At 34.0% G+C, this 22,963-nt stretch overlaps 2 protein-coding genes across 2 annotated transcripts; both read right to left on the bottom strand.

Annotated features, from left to right (window-relative positions):
* Positions 1–3,603: 3,603 nt before the first annotated feature.
* LOC136818517 (neuralized-like protein 2) lies at positions 3,604–17,553 on the bottom strand. The gene is made up of 6 exons (XM_067074855.1): positions 17,482–17,553; positions 15,790–15,886; positions 6,134–6,392; positions 5,360–5,617; positions 4,844–5,008; positions 3,604–4,684 (listed from the first exon to the last, which is right to left on the bottom strand). Exons 3-6 carry the CDS (start codon positions 6,339–6,341, stop codon positions 4,464–4,466), a joined length of 852 nt encoding a protein of 283 aa, XP_066930956.1. The 5' UTR covers positions 6,342–6,392; positions 15,790–15,886; positions 17,482–17,553; the 3' UTR covers positions 3,604–4,463.
* Positions 17,554–19,432: 1,879 nt separating this feature from the next.
* Positions 19,433–22,963, bottom strand: LOC136818505 (neuralized-like protein 2). Its single transcript, XM_067074851.1, has 3 exons — positions 22,698–22,963; positions 21,051–21,479; positions 19,433–20,762 (listed from the first exon to the last, which is right to left on the bottom strand). The coding sequence occupies exons 1-3, from the start codon at positions 22,879–22,881 to the stop codon at positions 20,554–20,556; spliced, it is 822 nt and encodes a 273-aa protein (XP_066930952.1). The 5' UTR covers positions 22,882–22,963; the 3' UTR covers positions 19,433–20,553.

Below are 22,963 nucleotides of genomic sequence, written 5' to 3'. Positions count from 1 at the left end.
CAGATTTTGGTTTTAGAGCATTTATGATTTTAATAATTTCGTTAGCTTGTATTGGTTCAAAAAACAGAGAATTCATTGGTGAGTTGCGGAGAGTTTCATTAAAGTTACATTCCTTGTCATTCACGTTTATAGTGTATCGTATTTTATCAGCTACGGTAGCAAAATATTTGTTTAGTTCTTCAGTTGTTACTTTTGGATCTGATGTTACTTGCCCATTTATGTTTAGAGAGATTATTGTACTTTTATGTTTTTTTTTACTTTCAATTAGTTCGTATACACCACTCCAAATTCTCTTACTGTTTTTTAAGTTATCTTGAAAATAATTCTTATAGTGGTTATTTTTACTTCTTCTGCAGAGTTTTACGATCTGATTCCGGTAGAATTTGTATTTTGTATGTAGTTCATGTTTAATGATGTTATCTTTTTCCCGCGAGTAGGCCTTCAAGAGATGGTCTCTTTTAATGATGGAAGTTTTGATTCCTTTTGTAATCCATGGTTTAGCTCCTCTTTTAATTTGTCGATTAGAGAGTTTTTGTAGGGGTGCATGTATATCTATTAAAGTATTCATCCGATCAAAAAAGCTTTCAAATGCTTCGATGGCTAAAATGTTAAGAACATTTTAAGGCTTTAGGGACTCAAAAATACTCGATTTCTTAAGAAAATGGGCAAAAATACTCATAAAATGAGGGAAAATAAGAGCATGATGTTAAAAACATTTTTAGACTTAATAAAACTTATAAAATTCAAAAAGTTAAGAACATCCAAAGGCTTCAAAAATTTTGGATATTCTTATAAAAAAAGTGTATGTGACCAGATAGTGAGTTAAGTAAGTGTCGCAGAGGAGCCCGTTTACCTCATTAGGACACCCTATTATTAAATTATTTTATTTTATTTCCCTTAGTTGCATATGTTGCTCTCAATAGCCTGGTTTTAGTCTTCAATTAGCTTTTATTGGTGGAAGTCTAGCCATAGGCGTAGCGAGAATTTATTTATGTCGTAAAAAATAAATGTTATGATTTTCCAAAAGAAATTCAAAATTTGAAAATTTTCAAAACTCGTTCCCAGTCCCTTTTTTGGCAGTTTTTTGAAAAAAACGAAACTAAAAAGTTATTTTTAAATTTTGAAACCAATTTTATTGAAAAGAGGGGAAAATTCTGCGTTCGAAAATGGGGTCACTTTTATTTCTACAAAAATCTGAAGCCGAAGTATCGAAGTAAGGTTTTTGAAGACTGGGACGAGGCTGCTAAATTTAAAACTGGCAAATTTTCAGGGGGTTGTGTCGAAAATTTGTCAAACATTTTTTTATTGGCTTAAACTCCTCTGGGTTTGCGGACTGACGGTATGTGCGGGCCAAAAATTGGCTTTTAAAATTGCACCCTTACAGTGCAGCAAAAATCAGTGAAAATCATACTCTTAGAGTGCATTTTCCCCCAAATTTTCGATCCCTTTCGTGCAAAAAATGGTCAAAATTCTAGCATTTTTGGTCAAAATATCTAGATTTTTCAAGAATTTTCTGAAATTTCTACCCTTACAGTGCATCTCTGCATCTCCATCTCCACACCCTATTTAAACACCCTCTTAGAGTTGTCGTAAAATCACCAAATTTGGTATGGAGACTCCCTATGAGAAAATAACAATTTTGAGCTTTAGAACTTTTTTTATTCCGATTTCCCGATTTTTAATACCGGAAAAACCCGATTTCTTTTTAAAGAATGTTGCCTAGCAACAAGATAAAGGCCTAAAATGAAAAAGTCTGAAGCCCAAAAATTTTCCTTTTGTTTAATCTTACTTCATACTAAATTTCAAGTCTGTAGCTTATCGGGAACATATTGTTTAAATACCCCCCTAAGCATTTCCAATCCAAATTGCCTAATCGATTGTTGTTTTTTGCCTTATATGGGCATAACTAAAAATTCAATTTCTCGACTTTGGAATTGATCTAAATAAAAAGTGACCCCATTTTCGAACACTACTCATCGGATGAAGATATTACTTTTACGCTATTTCGAAGTTTTTTTTCCTTCAAAATTTTGATGACGTCATTTTTCGTGATAATTTTTTTTTTTTTTAATTTTCAAATTTTTTTGGAAAACTGTTTCAATGGTTGATATGGTAAAAGAAATGTTGTGTAGTCAATATAACAATCAAAAAACACCCTTGTTCAACAAGGTTGCTCAGCAAGTGGGAGAAAAACAGCCAAAAATGACCACCGTGTAATCCAGGTGTAGCGTAAATTTAAGAACTTTATAAACTGTAATGCAATAATAGAGGCCCCCCAGCGGACCCGTCAATTCACGCAATCACGCAATTTTTTTTCGAAATTCACGCATTCACGCAAATTTTCCTCCACTTTCACGCAATAACCCGATTTTTCAGAAATCGGAAATTCTTTTGGGAAAAATCGGGAAAACTGCACATAATCGGTGGAAAAAAGGGAAATTTCACGTATTCATGCACAAAATAGCCCAGATTCACGCAATCAAAAAGTACATTTTCACGTTCACGCAAGTTTTTTCTATTCACGCATTCACGCAACCGAAAATGCCCATTCACACAATCACATAATAAGAAAAATCGAACGGGGTAATTGTACTCTGGCTCAACTTCAGTATTACTTTCTTGAACTCTAGGCCAAATTGTAAAATCATCAATAAGAGGTTGAAATGGAACGAATTTCAGACACTAAAAAGTATCTGTGCAAAAGTTTTGATGTAATTACGGATATTTCTACTTTTCGAAGATCATCCATGATACTTGACTGGAGTTGTTTATAATGCGTGTAATACAGCAGTATAGACATTATATGATAATACGATTATTGTCACGGGATTCAGTTTGTATAAACGACTGAAAGAATCCAGTGTTCCGGCCTTATAGAATCCCCGGCTAGGTATGCAGAAACTTGCGTACCGAGAAAACAATTTATCAAGCAACAACAAACTCTCAAAACGATATCAACTCAAATCAAAAAATTTCAACACACAAATCCACACACATTTTTTTTCAAGAATTTTTGTTGAGGGGGGAAAAATTATAATTGTAATATTGACACTTTTCTTTTGTTTTAAGTTACTGCACAAAGGTTTCTAGACGACTAAAATTGTTCCCTCCTCCATTACTTTTTGCTTTATTTCTATTATGTCTGAATTAGTCGTGTAGCTTGCTTACTTACTTGAATGTAAGACTTGAGCCTCATAAGAATGGAATGGTGAAAATAAAACGCTGAAAACAGTTATCAACCATACATATACTTGGTATGGAAAAATTGTGATACGTAGAAATTACAATTTGTACATAAAAACCTAAAAATTATATGTTTAGTAATCACAATATCAAAATATATTAGTCGTTTATTAGCTTGTACATGCTTATGGTAAATATAAAAATTCGAAAAATGAATAAACTTCAACATTTAAATCTGTTAAAAAATAAAAGCAGAACGGGGCAAGAAGTGTCCACGAGTTTCGTGGTTTAAAAAACTGAGATAGTATTAAGAACTCTTTACATTTTTGGAGAAATTTTTTCGAAAGATAACTTTTTCGTTATAAATTTCAAATTTCCAAAGTTTACTTTAAAGATTTTAAAAATAAAATAACATACCGACTAAGATTTTAAACGTGTCACAAGTGAATGTTTGTGAAAGATTTTATAAATTTGATAATGTTTCCTGACTCTAAAAGCCTCTTCTTTATTCCCTATTTACACTGAAACTGAACTGAAACTGACTGAAACTCGATGGGAATTGATATGATATTCTCATATTTTTATAAATGGGGATTTCAATTCTTTTGTCAGAAAATTCAGTGGGGAAGGGAAAAATAGTAAATATTTTGCAGTGAGGATAGGATTGGCTTATTTGATTAATTTCAGTGGGGACAGAAATTGGAGGATCATTTTCCACCGGGACGATATCTTGGCCAGTTTTTCCAGTGGGAAGGGTTCCCAGTGGGTCTGTGAGAAGGGGGTGTCTATTTCTACATACAAAAAAATTAAATGAAAACTATAAGTTGTCGAGTCTGTTTTTATAAACTGAACAAAATCATCTTCAACAAAACTAAAATAAAACCGAACATATCAAAATATTATCGGGTAATCATCTACTAAAAGTCTCACTTTAACGAACAATTAATACCGGTTTTGGTTTGGGGTAAACCGTCCAAAACCATTTGGTGATGGCTATTTATAAAGTCATTGCTAACCGAATGCTGTTGTATTCCTACATCTTTAGAATTTATTGTTCCATTGTTCCTCTTTCGATCGAGGATCTCGGTTCTCGGTTAGAGCAATTCTTTGCTTGTTGCGAGCTTGATAAAATTTATCAAAGAAAACCCCAAACAATATCACACACAACCTATCCTCCACAAGAATGATAAAAGCCCTGGTCGAGGTTGTGGAACCATATCGTAGTCAACATCCCAAAAAACCCATCAAAATTCAAATTGATTTCCCCATAGACTAGATTGTTAAAAGAAAATGACAGATGTTGAGTGAGGGTCTTGCTGCACTTCAGTTATTTGTTCATTTTCTTCACTTGCTGTTTCAGTTTGAGTGCTTTGAGTTGCTGGTGTTTTATAAGTGTTCAATAAATCTCGTTTCAAATCTCGTGGTAGGTTCTGTTCAGTGATGCATTTTCTATCGAACGATACACGTGCTGCTTGCATTCCCGATGTTAAGAGTGATGGAACTAAAAAGCAAGTGTTCAAAAATTATTCAAACTACAAAATAATGCTGGAACTTCTGATTAGCAGATTCTCTTACGGAGCCTGGGCTTTTAGAGTAGTGTGGAGTAGTCAGAGTCTGCTCGGAGATTTTCTGCTTGTAAGAAGGTTCTTTGGATACTTACCATTGCAATTTACGATTTTGATTTGACTTGTCATCCCATACAAATCAAGAGCTGCATAAACTGGGCCATTTATTGGAATTTGTCCTGCACAAGGTCCATATTGTATCCCATTGATGATGAAAAATAATTCTCTGCCTGGTGATATGAAAAATCCAATGCGGCTACCTTTTGAAAACACAATGAAGGATACAATCAGTTACACGGTCTGCTCGAGATGGTATAGGGAATATAAATAACAAGGCTTGCTGATAGATCCCTGATAACCCGATTTGTCGAAGCTCGTGCAATGGGTTTATTCTGCTATGTGACACAAAAGTACAAAATTTTTATATGTCTCTTGAAATATCTTGAAATAAAATAAACAATGAACTGCAAATTAAATCAGACGGCGAAAGAAAGCCATATTGAAGTACCACTGATGTTAAAAAAAAGTTATGTAGGGCTTATTCATATACAACCCTTCTAATCAAGGTGTGAGTAGCCCCTATGCTATGTGAAATAAACCCTAACAGCTACCTGTATCACACGGCTTGAGATCCTTGAAATTGTGATTTACAAGTAATTTTGGATGAATGCTATGCGTTGCTTTCTCACTGCGACCGACTGAATCAAAATATTTCAAATGAACCTCGTTGTTGATCGAACTGTTTTGATTATTCTGATTTGTTGCTTCGAGATTGTTAAATGGGTCTGATGTGGACGGACGGATTGAAAAGACGCATGATTTGCCAAGGCGACTGAGATCTGGTAGCAGGTATTGTGGGATGGTAATCTCTAGATAGAAAGATGAAGCAGAACCGATTTAAATAAAGTTTTATCAACCATTTTCTTACCTGTCTGGAAGCGTCTTATCTGTTTTCCCTGGGACACAGAACGCGGGGACACAGAACGCGGGAATAGCGCTCATCAGTAATTCAGATAAGATATCTAATTCAACAATAAAATACCTGAGAAAACTCAGCGAATGTAATGAAATTTTTTTCAAAAACACACTATGCAATAGAGCTACTTTATCTTTCTCAAACCACGGCAGTTGAAAAAAAAACAATGATACAATCATCTTTGCTGAGTAGACCACTGAAGTTGAACACAGTTCAGCACTGGCAATTTGTTCAATACGAAAAAATAACTGGCCTCGCTAGAGACGAGGAGGTGAAAGAATGGTCTTGATTGATCGAATTGCCGGCATCGAACTGTTGACTACTCAGCAATGATTACGCATCATTCTGCTTCAGCTTGAGACATGGTAGCTTCTTCTAATATTTTGTATGAGATATCTTCAAAACTCACCCTCGGGGTTATGCAGTGTGATACCACACCTCAAATTACCAGACCATCCATCTTTACTGTCCGTGATCTCAATCATGAATACTTCACCTTCTTGTAAAGGACGTTGGCTGAACACTAAAGCGTTAGAGAAGCTCTCAGTTCTGGTGGCTACAGTGCAATTGTCTGTTAATTGGATGTTGATACCATGTTCTTGGTTTAAATGAAACATCGTGAGTGCCAATATGGTTTGGTTGGTTATTAGATAGCTGTTTTGAAAGTCCTGCAAGAAGAACAAGATTGAAGTAAGATTTCTGTTTTTCCTAAAGTAGGTAAGTAAGTAGAGCAAAAAAATGTCTTATTCTGTGTTTGACCTCAGAACTCCTTTTATAACTTAGTTTATTACCCAAGTGTCAAACAAATGGCTTTTGTGATACGTCATTTGTTTACTCACGTGACTTACAGCCCGAGTTTTTGGAGGCAGAAAGACCATAACATTTGCTGGAGGCAAGCAGATTTTTTGTTTTGACGAAGTCTCTGGTAGGACTTCTGAAAAGAAATTTTAGTATGTTTTCTCAGAGGTATAATAGGCTTCATAAACAGATATGACTGGTAGTTATCAAAAATATTATTGATATTCACTCGCCTCCATATAAATCGTAAGTCTTTTTGCCTCCAATAATTAAGCGCAATCGCCCGCCCACATCAGTCCGCCCGCACAAAATCAAAACATTGAAACCCGTCCATAGTTGGTATAGGGTTAGTAGTTTCTACCAAACACATGATACAGAAGTCCTTTTTTGAAGTGAAGCAACTCCACAAAAGCACACAAACAAAAGCTAACTTTCATAACAATGTCTAATTTTTTCTAATCCGATTCACGTACACCAGAAAACTACGAACTCCACAAAAAAAAGATACTAAATAAACAAATATCCACCTGTGATGACCAGCGCCTGTGAAAAGGAGCACGTTTCTCGAAAACAACAAAATTCAAATCAATCTAATTACATGGCCATCCTAAGGCAGAACTAATTTCACTTATAATCAGGTGGCTATAGTTCATTTTCCTGTCACTAATTACGAACGTATTCAAATTGTAACAACCTAACAATGGGGATCCCCCTAGATAATCCCCTTCAAAATGAAGAGTAGATTCTTTAACTACTTTGCTAGAAAATATAAAGAGAGGAAAAGATCTTTGAAAATAAGATGCGATTTAAGAAATGTCTACTGCACTTTCTAGGAATGGTACTAGCCTGTCCCAGTCCTTTTTCTATTTAATAACAGGTACCGTTCCATGTGCGTGCAAAAAGTTCGCTATTTTTAATCATTTTGATTGTTAACCCAAATTATGGTAGCCCAATTAGAGTAAATTGATTCGCAAAAAGTTAACAAGCTCTTTACAAACATAATACTAATTATCTCTAGGTAATTATAATTAGAAAATGCACGGTCTCCATGTTAATCGCCCTCTTTTGTTTGCATTTAGAAAAAGTTCTTCATGAATAATCTTGTTTATTTATAAGAAAAGTTTAATCATAATTATAAGAATAAGAATAAAACTCATCCGTTGAGTAGCAACTATCAGGGAACGATCTTATACTGTACTGTACACGTTTTTTATAAGAACATCCAAAAATCTTTTTATAAGAACATCCAACATTTTTGAAGCCTATGAATATTCTTAACTTTTTGAGTTTTTAGCCTAAAATGTTCTTAACGTGTTCTTATTTTGCCATTTTTGTAAGCATTTTTGTCCATTTCCCTAAGAAATAGGGTGTTTTAGAGTCTCCAAAGCCTTAAAATGTTCTTAACATGTTTTTATTTTCTCCTTTTTGTGAGTATTTTTGTCCATTTTCTAAGAAATCTGGTGTTTTAGAGTCTCTAAAGCCTTAAAAATGTTCTTAACATTTTAGCCATCGAAGCCTTATGTTCTTATATAGTATAAAAGAATGAGGATAGTCTAAGCTATCCAACGAACTATAAACGAGCTTCTAACTCCTTCTAGATCCGGAGATATAAGCCTCTAAAATTTGAACTAGCAATTTTCTTTAAAAAACTTAGAAAAAAATGACCATGACACTTAAAGGGTTAATAAATTTACTTAGATAACCCTAAACTTAACAAACGCGTCCAACGCAAGCTGGATTCTCACCGAGTCACTGGAAGAGGGGTGTTTAGAAAAAAGCTAGACAGCCCCATCATGCCCCAACCTCAACCGCCTAAAACGCCTAGCTGAACAAAGGTTTTCAGAACTTTCGTTAGCCATCGGAAAGATGTGAAATGAAAAAACTGGGTTTTAAGTCTAACAAATAGACAAATGTTCTTCGCTTTTCATTTCTCTGTTGAGATAGGGGTGTTTCAATCGCCAGAAATTCAATTAAAAGTGAATATAACATACCTTGTGAGACCGTCAGAGATTCAAACAAGAACAAAAATCACACACAGAGTTTGAATTCATCGATTCACATACACTGAAAGTTTTAGCGGTTCATTTTAGTACCTTTAGAGGTTCTAATAATCGCGTTTACCTTTAGATAACAAATTTGTCCCTTTTCGGGAATAGATATAGTCCTTTAAGGATTAAAATGATACCTTCTGTGGCACGATTTTAAAAAACACCGTTAAGGTAATTTCAAAACACCCCGTAGGAATTATTTTATACCTTTTGAGTGATTTTCGGGATTTCCAAAAATTCAAAAGTTGACAAGGTATAATATAGTAACCGCAGGGGCAGGAAAAAAGCCTTCGAAGGAATTCTGAAGATCCCCTTAACTCTAAAGGGATCTTTATGTACCTCATAGGTAACTCATAAACAATTTTCAGTTTTTCCGAAATATCAAAGTATAATAAAATACCATTCGACGGTATAAAGTAGAGTGTCAAGATTCTCATTCGCTCAGTAGAAAGGGGATGTCGTTTGAAAAAACTTAAGATTGAACGGCAGAACTTGAGGAGTCTAGTTTGGCATGAACGAGCACGCAAGACAGATCATAAAGGTCTCTAATTGAACATTTTATGCTCTGTGTTAGGGAATCGTTATAATCCAAGACTCTGAAAGTTATTTTTCTAACCGTATTTCCGCTTGAAACCCTTTAAAGCTCAATTAATTTCACTTTTAAAAGCTACCCTTTAGCCTAAGGTTGTTTCATAGATGTTATCATGGGTTGGAGTTATGCTGCCTTTGAAGCCTCGGGGATAAGGCGACAAAATAATACCTTTAGAGGTATCTTTAATCGCGTCTATGATTCTTGCCTAATCGTGTCTATGGAGTTTCGCTACTTTTGATACCTTAGAAATTCGAACCCTTTGAGGTATTTTTGAGTGTTTTCTTGCAGGAAAACAGGCGGCAAAAAATACCTTTAGAGGTACTTTTAATCGCGTCTATGATTCTTGCCTAATCGTGTCTATGGAGTTTTGCTACTTTTGATACCTTAGAGATACAAATTTGTACCCTTTGAGGTATTTTTGAATGTTTTCTTGCAGGAAAACAGGCGGCAAAAAAATACCTTTAGAGGTACTTTTAATCGCGTCTATGATTCTTGCCTAATCGTGTCTATGGAGCTTCGCTACCTTTGATACCTTAGAGATACAAATTCGTACCCTTTCTGATAAAATTGATGCTCTTTGAGGTAACATTCCAAAGAGTCCTGGGACGGAGAGAACGACGGGACGTTGTGAGAAAATGAAAACAATGATACTTCCGCGGTATAATTCCAGCACTAGAATGAGTAAATTCTCCTTAAAGTCCGAGAGAAACCCAGACTCCCGCCTCTTTTAAAAATACACTTTTTGATTGTGCCGCTCATTTGCTCTTTGTCTGTCAATCTGACAGGTCGAAGCTCTCATTCGCAAATTATTTAAAGTCCGAATTTTAGCCGCTCGCTAGATTATCTTATAGCTATTATTTTGTGATGCTGAAAAAATCCAAAAAATTTTGGGGATTGATCAACTCTCCCAAATATCCCTGCTGGAGAAAATCAACATTCGGTTCAAAAGCATATTGAAACTCTGAAATCACAAACCTATTGCTCTAAGCAAAAAGAACGACTCGTTTGGAGCTTATCCTGCCCTGAAAATGGAATTTTGAGCGTATCGACGAGCAAAATTGATCAAGGATCGCATATCCGTCAAAATTCTGATTGAAATATACCCAAACCTTGCGAATGGCGAACAGGTAAGCAAAATTCGGCTAATTGAATCAGGAGGGGGCTATCAGGCAAAATTGGGTATGGGGACGTGCCACTGGTCAGAGTCCCCTTTTTAGGCTCTGAAGATATCTGACAGGGCCCAAATTAACTGGAAATAGGGAAATAGCTCTGATAGGGTCCCGATTTTACCAAAAATTCATATCTGACAGTGTCAACTTTTCAAACTACAGCGGCACGTCCCCGTCGGCCGTCAAGGTCAGTGCCCCAGGCATCTAATATGTTACTTTGCAACAAGCGTATATAGGATCATTGAAATATCATTGAAAGTAAGAATATAATGAACAAAAGTTTTACAAAATGTAACTTTCTTTTTCAACAGATCGATATGCTGTTGTGGGAGTATTAACGTTACCGGTACTATTTCGAGAAGATACCAAAAATTACTATGGAATCGAGAACGCGCTTTCTCCTCGAATCGGCAATGCTAACCCCGACACTTTTGAGGATCAAGATTTCTTCATTCACCTAGATGGCATCACCATAGGAAAGTCAAGAGATCCTCTGACGGCATTTCCCTATGAAATTGCTCAGTCTTATACAGAAGAAATCACGGCAGTGAATAAATGAGAAAGATTGAATAATCTTACTGAATAGTAAATAGTGTATAATTATTAGCTGATATAAAATCGGTTTACTAGTTTTGTTAATTGTAACTTTTATTTAATTTATGATACACCATTCCATTTATTGAATTATTTGGCTTTCTTCTATATTTATCAATGTTGTAAATTTCATTTAATGCAATCTACAAAAATAAAGATAGGAGCTTTGATCTCCCGTATTAACTTTATGAGTTATTCGTTCAATTAGTATACGCTTATTCTAGTGAAGAAATGATAGGAAATTCAAAATACCTAGGAGGTTAAGGAAAATACCTTTTTCGCACCATCACATGTAAGTGATGAAAAACAACCCCGTGGGTAAAAACTAAAACCGCTTTGTCGGCACTTTTGAATCCTTTTGGTGGTGTTTTTAAAGCACATTAATGGTATATCAGACAAATTTTACCCTAAAAGGGTCGTTTTGCGGTATCGTTTGAAAACTACCTTTTTGGTGACTTAGGAAAACCTTTTCGGGGTCAAAAAAATTCTTTTGGAAGTATTATTTTCATACCTCAAAAGGTATCTAAAAGTACCTGTAAGGTACGAATGAAAAAATACCTTATAGGTATTTTTTTAATTTGTACCTTTAAAGGGTCGTTTTGCGGTATCGCTAAAATAAACCTTTAAAGGTACTAAAATGAACCGCTAAAACTTTCAGTGTACATTTCACTATTTCACTCGCACTAAAAGTAAAAATCTAATATTTGAAAATTTCAAATGTAAAGTTTGTTTAAAACTATTTACCCGTTACACAATTTTGATTTTTCACACCTTTTCTTTCAAATGGTATACAAAACACCACATTGGCAGTATTGAGATCTTTGAGCTAATTTACAGAATATGTATAATTTTTGTTAAAGTCTTCTTTTTTATTAAATAAAAATTCTTCCTTTGAAAGCATCTGAGCGCAATTCCCGGATGGTAAAAACTCTGGGCTGCCATATATATATTAAAAATTGTTTGAAGAAGCTCTTTGAAAGATATTTTTCCTTTGGATGGTTGTGCGAATTCTAAATATTCTAATATATATATCCGCAGGCACGCGTTTCGTCCTTCCCAGGACTCATCAGTGCGGCTCGGGTAAGCGAGTATAGACTGCTGTTGTCACCAGAGTGCTTAAAAGACTAAGTGTTGAGCGCCGCATACTCGCTTGTGGTGAACAGAGAAGAAGAGTCTCCCTTGAATATTCTAATAAAAATATACATCTACATATTCATCCTAAATATTGTTCTGCTTTCAGTCTGCCAAAACCCAAAGTTTCCGATGTTAGAATATCTTAATCGATACCAATTTATTACAAACTAAACAACCCCAAGAACTATTGCATGCGATAAACTTTTTAACCACGAAGCAACTGACTAGAAAGCTATATTTAAAGCAAATTATAGGAAAAGGTGGGGGTGCTAGATCACTTATAGCACATTAACACTTGTACAAAAAATAACAAAAACAAAAGCAAGTCTCCCTTCATTTCATGACAAAGAGGATTTCCCATACCTGCTATGTCACGAAAAAGAAATGAGAGAAAACGAGATCGAATATCACATTATACTTTTTGACCTAAAGGTTGGTTAAAATATGTTATTTAAATGTTGATCTAACGTTTGTGTTTTGACAGATGATAGAAATGTACTTGAGGGTTAAAGTGTCTTATTTCACGTAAGTTGGACTTCCTGTGCAATACAATTTGGGTGTTCTGTAAAGTAAAGCCTGGATCCTGGGGAGAAACTTGGGCTGGATGATGTTTGGTACAGTATGTGCCAGTTGAAAAAACTTAAGGCTATGTATGCTACACGTTTTTTTTTTTTATTAGAACCTAGTTTATAAGAACATATAGGCTGAAATTCGTCGAAGAATTAAGAACATCTTAAGAACATGCCCAGCCTCAGTTTGGAAAAAATGACAAGAAACAACAATTTTTTCCTCTTTTTAAGCAGTTTTAACCGAATTTAGGGGTGGATCTTCAAAAGTCGAGAGTCAAATATTGACCAAATTTTGCCAAATTTAAGTGCTCTTTATTTTGTATCATATTGTCGATTTAGAGTAGTCTGAAAAATTAAGAACGCATTTAAGAACATTTTAGGCTGAAAATTGCTAAAAAAATAAGCACATCCAGGCTCAGCCAAATTTTAGGTGTTCTAATAAAAAAAAAAACGTGTATCTTAAAATCATTAAAAACAATCTTGGAGAACAATGAGGCTCAAAATCGCCAAATAACAAGAGCAAGTTACGAGAAATATGCTGATTACTCAATTTCAAGCAATCAAAGTAATAAAAATTGGGTATAAATCCTCAAAAACTTGAGTAACAAAAAAATAAGAACAGTCGAGCCTCGTCAAAAATTTATTGGTTCTTATAAAAAAATTTGAAACATCTAACAAGCACCCAAAAATTTTGCCAAATTTTATAACCATCAATATAGCTGCTGTTGACAAAAGATTCCAAATAAAAATATAAAAATACACTAACACAGATATAAAAAAGCATAACAAAAAAAACAAAGAGAAATCCCAAAGCAGGCATATTGAAGGACAGAAAATGACATGTTACTAAATCAAAAGTTCGTCATAACATAGGTAAGTCCAAAAAGTTTAAAATATGATTACGAAGATAATCAAGAGCGTCCAATAGATCTAGATTTTATCAACAAAGTCTTCAAAATGTTACTCCTCATTGTTAGAACGAATCCCTTTTCTCATCATAATTTCATGATATCACAAAGAAAAGAGGGGTTCAAATTATATCACGAAATATAGTGTGCAAAACATCAGGTAACCTCTCGTGCTGAAATGTTGTCATTGTGTGATATAAATGATGTTTATTTCTCGATGTTAGTAATAATCATAGATTTATAAAGCCCTAAAGGCTAGATGTCGTGCTTTTGCTGAAAAGTGTGCCGAAGTTAGGTAAGAAATCATACCTAGGTTACGTGACATTACAATAGAATTTCAGCGCTTGACCAATAAGAAGATTCGCGGGTTTTCGAAAACAATAGCAGCAGTATTTCTTTTTGCGATATTCACTTCTTTTTGCTTGGAAGAACTTAAAGCACGACATCTAGCCCTTCGGGCTTTACAGAAATCTGTGGTAATAACACAGTATTATTACCGTAGGATGGTTAAAGTTTATCATTCCCATGGAAATATTCCTGACTCGTTTCCGGGATCTTTCACTGTTTCTTTCGGGAACAGTGAAACGCTGAAAATGACATTTTTTGCTGCGTTTAAATGCGTAGACAACACCCATTACCCAATAATTTTACGTACATGTGAAAAAAGCACGTAAGCTTAGGGAAATTCTCCATTCCTGAAGGTCTTAAGTAAAATTTTAAGTACATGCAAGAGAAGCTTATCAATGACCCTTGGTACACGCCCTTAGAGTATTTCTTTCCTTAAAAACGTGAGTTTTCACGTGAGCCAGCCAGTAGCTAGAAAATAGAAAAAACCACTTGACATGAAGAAGTCCAAAAGCTTTTTTCCTCAAGATTTCAATCCCAACATCTCGCTTTTGCTTGCACGCGAGTCACCCAGTAGACAAAGATATGGTGGAAAAAAAATCACGCGTTTTTAAGTATTTTTTACCGTTAGCATATTGTCTTAAGAAAAAATCACGTTTTTTGACGCGTTCAGTACTCGTGTGACACGAGGAAAGCTCAAGAAAACACTTCAGTTTAGGTAATAAGCTTCCTGTTTGTTTTGGAAAGTACTTTTTATTTAGCGAAAACTTTTGCGGCTTCTTTCCAGAATCAAACCTCTATAAAAAATTGTATCAGACATGTAACAGACAGAAAGATGCGTTAGCGTTACGTAGTTTTGGTGAGCACTATAAACTAGTTAAGGCTGAAAAAGAAAGTATTCCAATAAAGCCCTTTATCTTTCAGTGTGTATTCTTCTTTGCTACAATGTGGAAACTATTCCCAACGGTCTTATCACGTTACCATGGTTTCCACATGGTTTAAAAAAAGAGTGCACACTTAAAGCGAACAGACTTCAACATTGTATGGTCCTCTCGGGGCCCATATATCGCATATACCGGGTGCGCCATAAAAAAGTTCCATAATCCTCTCTTTAAAACTAATTCTTTCGAAAACTTAAAAATTCTAAAAGAACCATTCCTATTTCATTGGAAAGAAGAAAGGTAAACTTAAATTTTGATGGGTCATTTATTAAATTGAATTCATTAGATCAAAAGTTATGCTGAATTGAATAAAAAAATTTACTTTAGAAAGTGCTTAAAAACGCTATAAATGATTAAAAGCATTGTTTAGTAATTTAAACACATAATTTCGTAACTGAAAAGTCGAAAGGGTTTAAAATCTTCATCAAAATCATTTTATACAAATCCATTTATACCAAATTTTCCTCAGATTTTTGATTTTAGACTGGATAAACTCTATGTAATGCTGGTGTATTTCGAAACCGTCGAAACCCATATTTGATGTATTTTTATAAATTTTACCAGACTTTTTGGCCTTTTTTCGAAAAATTTTCTTCCTTTCATTGAAAATCAACCTTCCTTTATATAACAAAAGGTTATCAAGACTAATTATCATTTTTTATGACTGAAACGAACATACTTATGTATCATGTAATTATGCTCTTGTTTAATTTGATAGGCCGATTTTTAACGTTTTTGAGCACTTTCAGAAAGTAACTTTTTTATTCAATTGAGCATAACTTTTGATCTAATGAATCGAATTTAATAAATGACCTATAGAAATTTAAGTCTATCTTTCTTCTTTCCAATGAAATAGGAATGATTCTTTTAGAATTTTTAGTTTTCGAGAAAATTAGTTTTAAAGAGAAACTTTTTTTGTGGCGCACCCGGTAGAAAAAGAAAATAACGAAGTTAGTTGCGAGCTTACCTCGAACCGTTGAAATGAACCAATAATCGATTTCCAGGTACTATGTACACATCTCTCAGCTCTTGTTAGTTATATATGATTGATTCTCAATTCATTCCTTTGTCAAAAAAAAAAAACGCTTAATACCAATTCGTAGTCATCCAACAATCACCTCACAATTGAGAGACATCCAGCCATATCAAAACGACACTGTCACATATTTCATATACTTAAACGTTTTTTTTATAAGAACGTCAAAAATTTTCGAAGCCTTCGGATGTTCTTAGTTTTTTGGATTTGAAGCTTAAAAATTTTCTTAAAATGTTCTTATTTTCAGCATTTTTTGAGCATTTTGATGTAATTTCTTAACCCTATTAGCCCCAAGCTTTTTTGACTTTTGTATCCCCAGGGGGGGGGGGGGGTAGAATCTACCACCCTCGATTATTTTCGACCTAGAAGAGCTATGGCCATGAAATTTGGTACAGATGTTCTCCATCATGATACAATTTTCCAGGAAGAAAAAAAAATTTGATTACGTCATTCAAAAACTGATGACGTCATCACAAAATTTCCACCTGTCGGAAAAAAGCCCAAATATATGGTTTACAAAAATGTCTATTACAGTCGAACCAATAAAGATATTTCAAATCTGTTTGAAGATTCTGAAAGATAAAAGACTGTTCTTTAACATAATTGCCGGTTTTGCAAATTTCACGAAGAGTTTTTCTTAAAATCTATGCTGAAGATGAGTAATATTTTCAAAATTTGATGACGTCATAAATGATGACGTCATCATTTTCAAAAATTTTCTTTTGATTTTTTAAATTTGTATTATCAATGCCTATCACGTGTCAAAATTTGAAAATGATTGAATAAATAGTTTAGAAGTTATCAGCACTTTAAAATTTTGAGTTTTAAGCGATTTAAGCTGGGTTTTATGTCATGTTTCACAATAAAGTCATAAAACCTGATCTGGACAACCTATGACACTTAAATTTTGCACAAGTACTCTTAATAAGATTTTATTAAAAGTCAGAAAGTTTCAAGTCGTTTGAAAAATTTTTCTCCGAGATATATACAAAAGAACTCCAGCGTGGTAGATTCTACCCCCCCCCTGGGGCTAATAGGGTTAAGAAAATACATGTTTTTAAGTCTCCAAAGCCTTAGAATGTTCTTAGAATGTTCTTAAATTTTTGGGCCTCGAAGCCTTATGTTCTTATATAGTTTGTTCTTATAAAAAAAAACGTGTAAAGATAAAAGATGAAATGTTAAAACCATAAGTACGCAGATGAGAAAGAAAGGTTATGACGTACCATCCCAAACTAGATTTGTATTCCAAACTACACGTTTTTTTTTATAAGAACATCTTATGATGTTCTTGACTTTTTGAGTTTTAAGTCTGAAATGTTCTTAACATCTTCTTATTTTCACCATTTTCTTTAGAAATTGGCCATTTTAGAGTCTACAAAGCCTTAAAATGTTCTTAACTTGTTCTTAACATTTTGGCCATCGAAGTCTTATGTTCTTATAGTTTGTTCTTATATAAAAAAACGTGTACCGTATCAATAATGTTGAGCAATTATAAAGCGGCTACTGAACAAAAACAAGGTTAAAAGAAGGACTGACACAGTATTAAAAGATCTACCAATGTTTATCAAACTGTGGCGGATATATCTCGAGGGTGCAAATAATAAATAAACATGAAAAAAGTACCTTTTTGCAACCACTACATAAAAATGCCGCTTGTTATCATCTCAAAATAATTCAAACTAAAAAAATAGAGCGGCACTAAAGGCTTGGGGACACGAGAAGTTTTTTTTGCGTTGGTGCAATGCAACATGCTCTATCCCACCAACACAAAGAAAAAGTACGTGTCCCATGGTTTCCTTTTTTGTTTCATGGGAAAAAAGTGAGGGAAATTATACCCAAAAGACACGCTGATTTTGTCCATGGGACAAAAGTGAGATTTCACTTTTATTTGTAGAAAGAAAAATGGGGTGAAAACACGAGAAAGCGTTTCAGGTTGGTGGGATAGAGCATGTATCATTGCACTTTAATAGTAGATGCATTTTTTACAATTTTTCATTTCCACTTACTTGCTCTCACACTTAAGTTTCTTGAGCATGACTTCAGAATCTGAAAGGATACCACGAATTGGAAGTATTTCTAAAAAGAAGAAACGAGGTTAGAAAAATGTCCGATAAAATAGCAATAGCCGTCGAAGTTAAAAAAAATTGAAGCAGCTCGCCTGGTTTTTACACAAATGACCGATTGAAACTAAAATTTACCGCTAAATTTCGAAAAAAATATCAATCGTAAACAAAGGAATTGCTAGATTCAATCTGTCGTCAAAAATACGGCGCATTTTTTAAGGCTTCACTTTTTCTTGCCTGAGAGAGGTTAGAGATTCTACTCTAGCCCTTCGGGCTTTAAACTCAATGGTAGAAGCACGCTCGTAATAATTAAGAGAAGAAAGATAAGCGAAGATTTCAGTTTATGATCAGGAAAGCAAAAATTGAATTACAATAGTAGAAAATCTATTTTGAACAGGCAGAGAAAAAGACGCATTCCAACATGATAAAAAAATGGGTTGCCTAAAGTGACTTTGCCAAGTTTTTCGTCTTAACAAACTAAGTTGTTTTTAAAAGCCCAAGGATTTGTCTAAAACAGGCCTTAACAAAGATACATAAAATATCAATCTGTTATCAAGTTGTTAGTGGTTTGTGTCGAAGTTCGGCTTATTTTTCTTTTTGTGTTTTTAGGGTTAACTTTGTAGGAGAGGTCATTAGGGATTGAATTGTAGCAAAATCCATACCAAATTATATCCTGTAGAAAAGATTATCTATTTAAAGCGTCATTTCCAGCAAAATAAGGTTAAAAGATTTTTATCTACAATTGTTAACCCTTCCACGAGAGATGCTACATTTGAAAAGAAGTCAACTTGAAGGTTATGGGGTCGGATAGCGTCCTAGGTCTGAAATTCAAGCACTGGAGAGATCATTATGGTGCATATTATGAATAGCTTAATGATTGATAGGCATAAGAGTGGTATTTTAGGATATTCGTGATATGCACCATTGCAATGTCTTCTGACATTACATCACAGACCCAACAGCTGATTGGCTGTAAGTGACGTAAAAACAGTCAATATGTCACTTTCAACCAATCAGCTGTTGGGTCGTTGAAGACATTGCAATTGCGCATATCATGAATATATATTCAATTAGCGATAATTTTTTTGCCTTTTCAAAATGCACGTACCTGTTGATACACTTCAAGTTTCATCGTCGTGATTGCAAAACATTATTTTGCCAGCAATCGTAAACCGTCTTAGCATTGTGTATCTCTTCATGGAAAATATTGTCACGAAACCTTTTTTCATTGTGTGTTTTTGTGAGATTTTGCTGGAAGTATAGACAAAAAATATAAAAGGATAAGTAGTTGGCTGGACAATTTTCAAACGATAGATTGAGGAGACTTCGAACCTATTATTGCAAGAATATTGTAAATTGCAAGTAAATTGGGTGAATTCGGAATCTCAAAATCGAGTTATAAAAAAATAGCTATTGAATTGCACTAAAAATTATGCAGTTTTTGAATTTAATAATGATCCAACATCAACACAATTTTGGGCAAGCTCCAGATATAAATCAACAACTGCGGATTGACATGACAGTGTTTGTCTTTAAAACTTTTGCATAATAAAGTAAAAATGCATTGAAAATTTTCTATGGTCAACTATATGTACGACCCAACAAAATATGTGATAAATATGCATACTGTATGACTTCCAACAAAACATTTTGTAAAATATAACATTGAGCCAGTTGGCTAAAAAATTTATACATCTTTATTCTATCAAAATAACATAATTATTTCATTTTCTAATCGAAAAAAAAGATTTAGTCCGAGGATTTCCGAAATAACAAGTCTATAATGAAATTAAAAAACGACGCAAGAGAGAAAATCATTTATCTTTACCTCCCCGTAAATGTCTCTCCTAATTTGAAATCATGCTCCAAAGGGGACATTTTCTGGACCGTTTCAGAGTGTTGATTGGAGGTGTGGGACGTACACTCTTGCTGCTCGGACAAACGTATATTATAAGGGTTACATACACTACACAATATATTGTCAGGCAATATATTGATGATATATTGCTAGAGTGCAGACAATATATTGAAAGGTTTCTGCAATATATTGTCAGCTCGATTTGCAATTTTCCAACAATATAGGGGGATTGTTTACAGAAGGAAAATTCCTTTTCATAATAGAGCACCTGTTATTTACATCGTACATTACGGTCCGAAAACGATATTGTCAAATATTGTTCGTCAATATATTGTGTAGTCTAAGTAGCCCTATGAAGACCTGCATGCTTGTATAAATCACTTCTAATTGATAGGCATATATGTATATCAATACAGAGAAGGTTGCAAAATTAAAGTCTGAAGACAAATCACGCTTTCACTCGAAATTTTTATGTGCTTGTTACATGACATTTATTTCTGATTGGTTCAAATTTATTGACACTAATAAAGTTATCAGCTGTAAGTTGTAAAGCAAGTAACATGGGAATAAGATCACGTGAACTTTTTCGAGTAATCACATGTTTTGACTGCATTGATATAATTTTGCAGCCCGTGTATTTTCTATGAGTTCTCAAAATTCAAACTTGAAACTCTAAAACACGAAAATGTACAATAAATAAAATAGTAGTATAAAATGCACTTAAAATATGGATAAATTAAGGATTATATAATCATTGCATTATCTAAAAGACATTTATCCTTGGTCCCAGCATAATTTTGACATCAGCCTTGGTCGTTTAGATGAGGAATAAGACAACGATAATTTATCTTCCTCATCCTCGACTAATCCATACATCAGCAAAAGTTCTTTCTTTAAAAGTTTCGGTAGATTTTGTTCGGATATTGTTTTACGTGAATGATTTGAAGACAATGAGTCCATACTCAAAGTCTTCAGTCGTGCTACTGTAGGAGAAAAGATAGAAAAAAACAATTTTTGAGGGAAGTTCAGATATGTATCTATTTGACTCCTGGATAGGGCGGTAAATTAATAGCAAGATCTTTTTGTTTAACGAGGAATTCCTGATTCTACACTGTTCAGGAAATCATTCCAACATTATTTGTATAAAAAGGTGTGATAAACAGGTCTTTTTAAACTTTAAATGGTCGGTCTTTTGTTCATAACCTTATTTAAAGCTCTTTATGCTACCTTACTAACTCTGAAACGTGCGAGGAAAAGTTAGAAAAGCTTACCATGGCAATTTATGACTTTTATTTGACTTGTCATCCCATACAAATCAAGAGCCGCATAAACTGGACCATTTATTGGAATTTGTCCTGCACAAGGTCCATATTGTATCCCATTGATAATGAAAAATAATTCTCTGCCTGGTGATATGAAAAATCCAATGCGGCTACCTCTATCACATGGTTTAACACCAATATAATCTTCATTCACCAACAGTTCTGGATGGACATTATGTGTTGTTTTACAATTGGTTATAGAATCAAAATACTTGCAATGGAAATCATCTTCCTCGTTTTTCTCTGATAGCTCCATATCACTAAATGGATCTAACATACATGGTTTTATGGAGAAGACACACGATCTACCAAGTTGATACAAGTCTGGTAACAAGTATTGCGGTATTACAATATCAGCCGGGTTATGCAATGTTATACCTGCAAATAAAGGAAGATTAGAATCCATTTGAGCGGACAAACAAATCATATCCAAACAATCCACTTTAAATCACAGCTTTACACACAAGAAATGGGTGGAAACTGAAAAGCTAGTCATACAATTATATCAAAAAACAAACTCTAGCAAACGAAAAACATATTCTAATTCAAACGAAGAGAGGGGCAAACGCAAAGAACTGGCAAAGGTTAGATAGATAATACAAGATTATTATCCATATATGGTCATTAAGTAAGCCATTAAAAGGTTACATACAAGAAATGGGTGGACACAGAACACCAACTAAAGATTAATTGCATACAAGTTTTTTTTTCTTATTAGAACCCAGTTTATAAGAACATTGAGGCTGAAATTCGTCGAAAAATTAAGAATATCTTAAGAACATGCCCAGCCTCAGTTTGGAAAAAAATGACAAGAGACTACAATTGTTTCCTCTTTTCAAGCAGTTTTAACTGAAATTAGTGATGGATTTTCAAAAATCGAGAGTCAAATATTGTCCAAATTTTACCAATTTTAAGTGCTCCATATTTTGCATGATATTGTCGATTTAGAGTAGTCTGAAAAATTAAGAACGCATTTAAGAACATTTTAGGCTGAAAATTGCTAAAAAAATAAGCACATCCAGGCTCAGCCAAATTTTAGGTGTTCTAATAAAAAAAAAACGTGTATTTGAGGTATAGAAAAATTATTTACTGAATTGAAAAAAAGTACTTCACATCCCCTTGAAACTATCCAGGTTGAAAAGCTAATCATACAATTAGATAAAAAAAAACTCTAGTAAACGAAAACACATTCTAATTCAAACGAAGAGAGGGGCAAACGCAAAGAACTGGCAAAAGTTAGATAGATAATACAAGATTAGTCTACATATCTTTCCCCCAAAAGATGATGTTATGTTGGATATAACTAAAGAAGAAGACATTAACAATATAATATAACAGAAAATACAGTAGTCTTTCACTAATCATACAGATCGTGTCACTGCAGTACCTTATCGGTCCTTTTTTACATCAGCCCTATAATAGACACTAATTTTTTTTTGCTAGAGTAATAAGGGACAATGTAAGGGATCGTAATTAAATTAGAACCGGGCTGAAAATGGAAAAAAGAGCTTTGGTGTAATTAAGGCCGGCGTAAAAAGGACCGATAAATTTTCCAAAATATCATTGTTTTTAGAAAAAAGATTTATTGTTTCATACCGCATCGTAAATTGCCGGCCCATCCACGTTCATGTTCTGTAATTTCAACCATAAACACTTCACTCTCTTCAAGAGGTCTTTGACTAAATACTAAAGCATTTGCAAAACTTTGTGTTCTAGAAGCCACAGTGCAATCCTCTGAAAGTCGAATGTTTTGACCGTGCTCTTTGTGGAAACGAATCATGATGTGTTTTTAATTATACTACAAATTCATAATAATTTCAACAATTATAATTCTCTTTTAAGTTTTACCTTTAGTGAGAGAA

The sequence above is a fragment of the Clytia hemisphaerica genome, unplaced genomic scaffold (genome assembly GCF_902728285.1).
Source record: "Clytia hemisphaerica strain Z4C2 unplaced genomic scaffold, Clytia hemisphaerica genome assembly, whole genome shotgun sequence".
Taxonomy (NCBI): domain Eukaryota; kingdom Metazoa; phylum Cnidaria; class Hydrozoa; order Leptothecata; family Clytiidae; genus Clytia; species Clytia hemisphaerica.
This window is presented reverse-complemented; position numbering and strand designations above follow the sequence as displayed.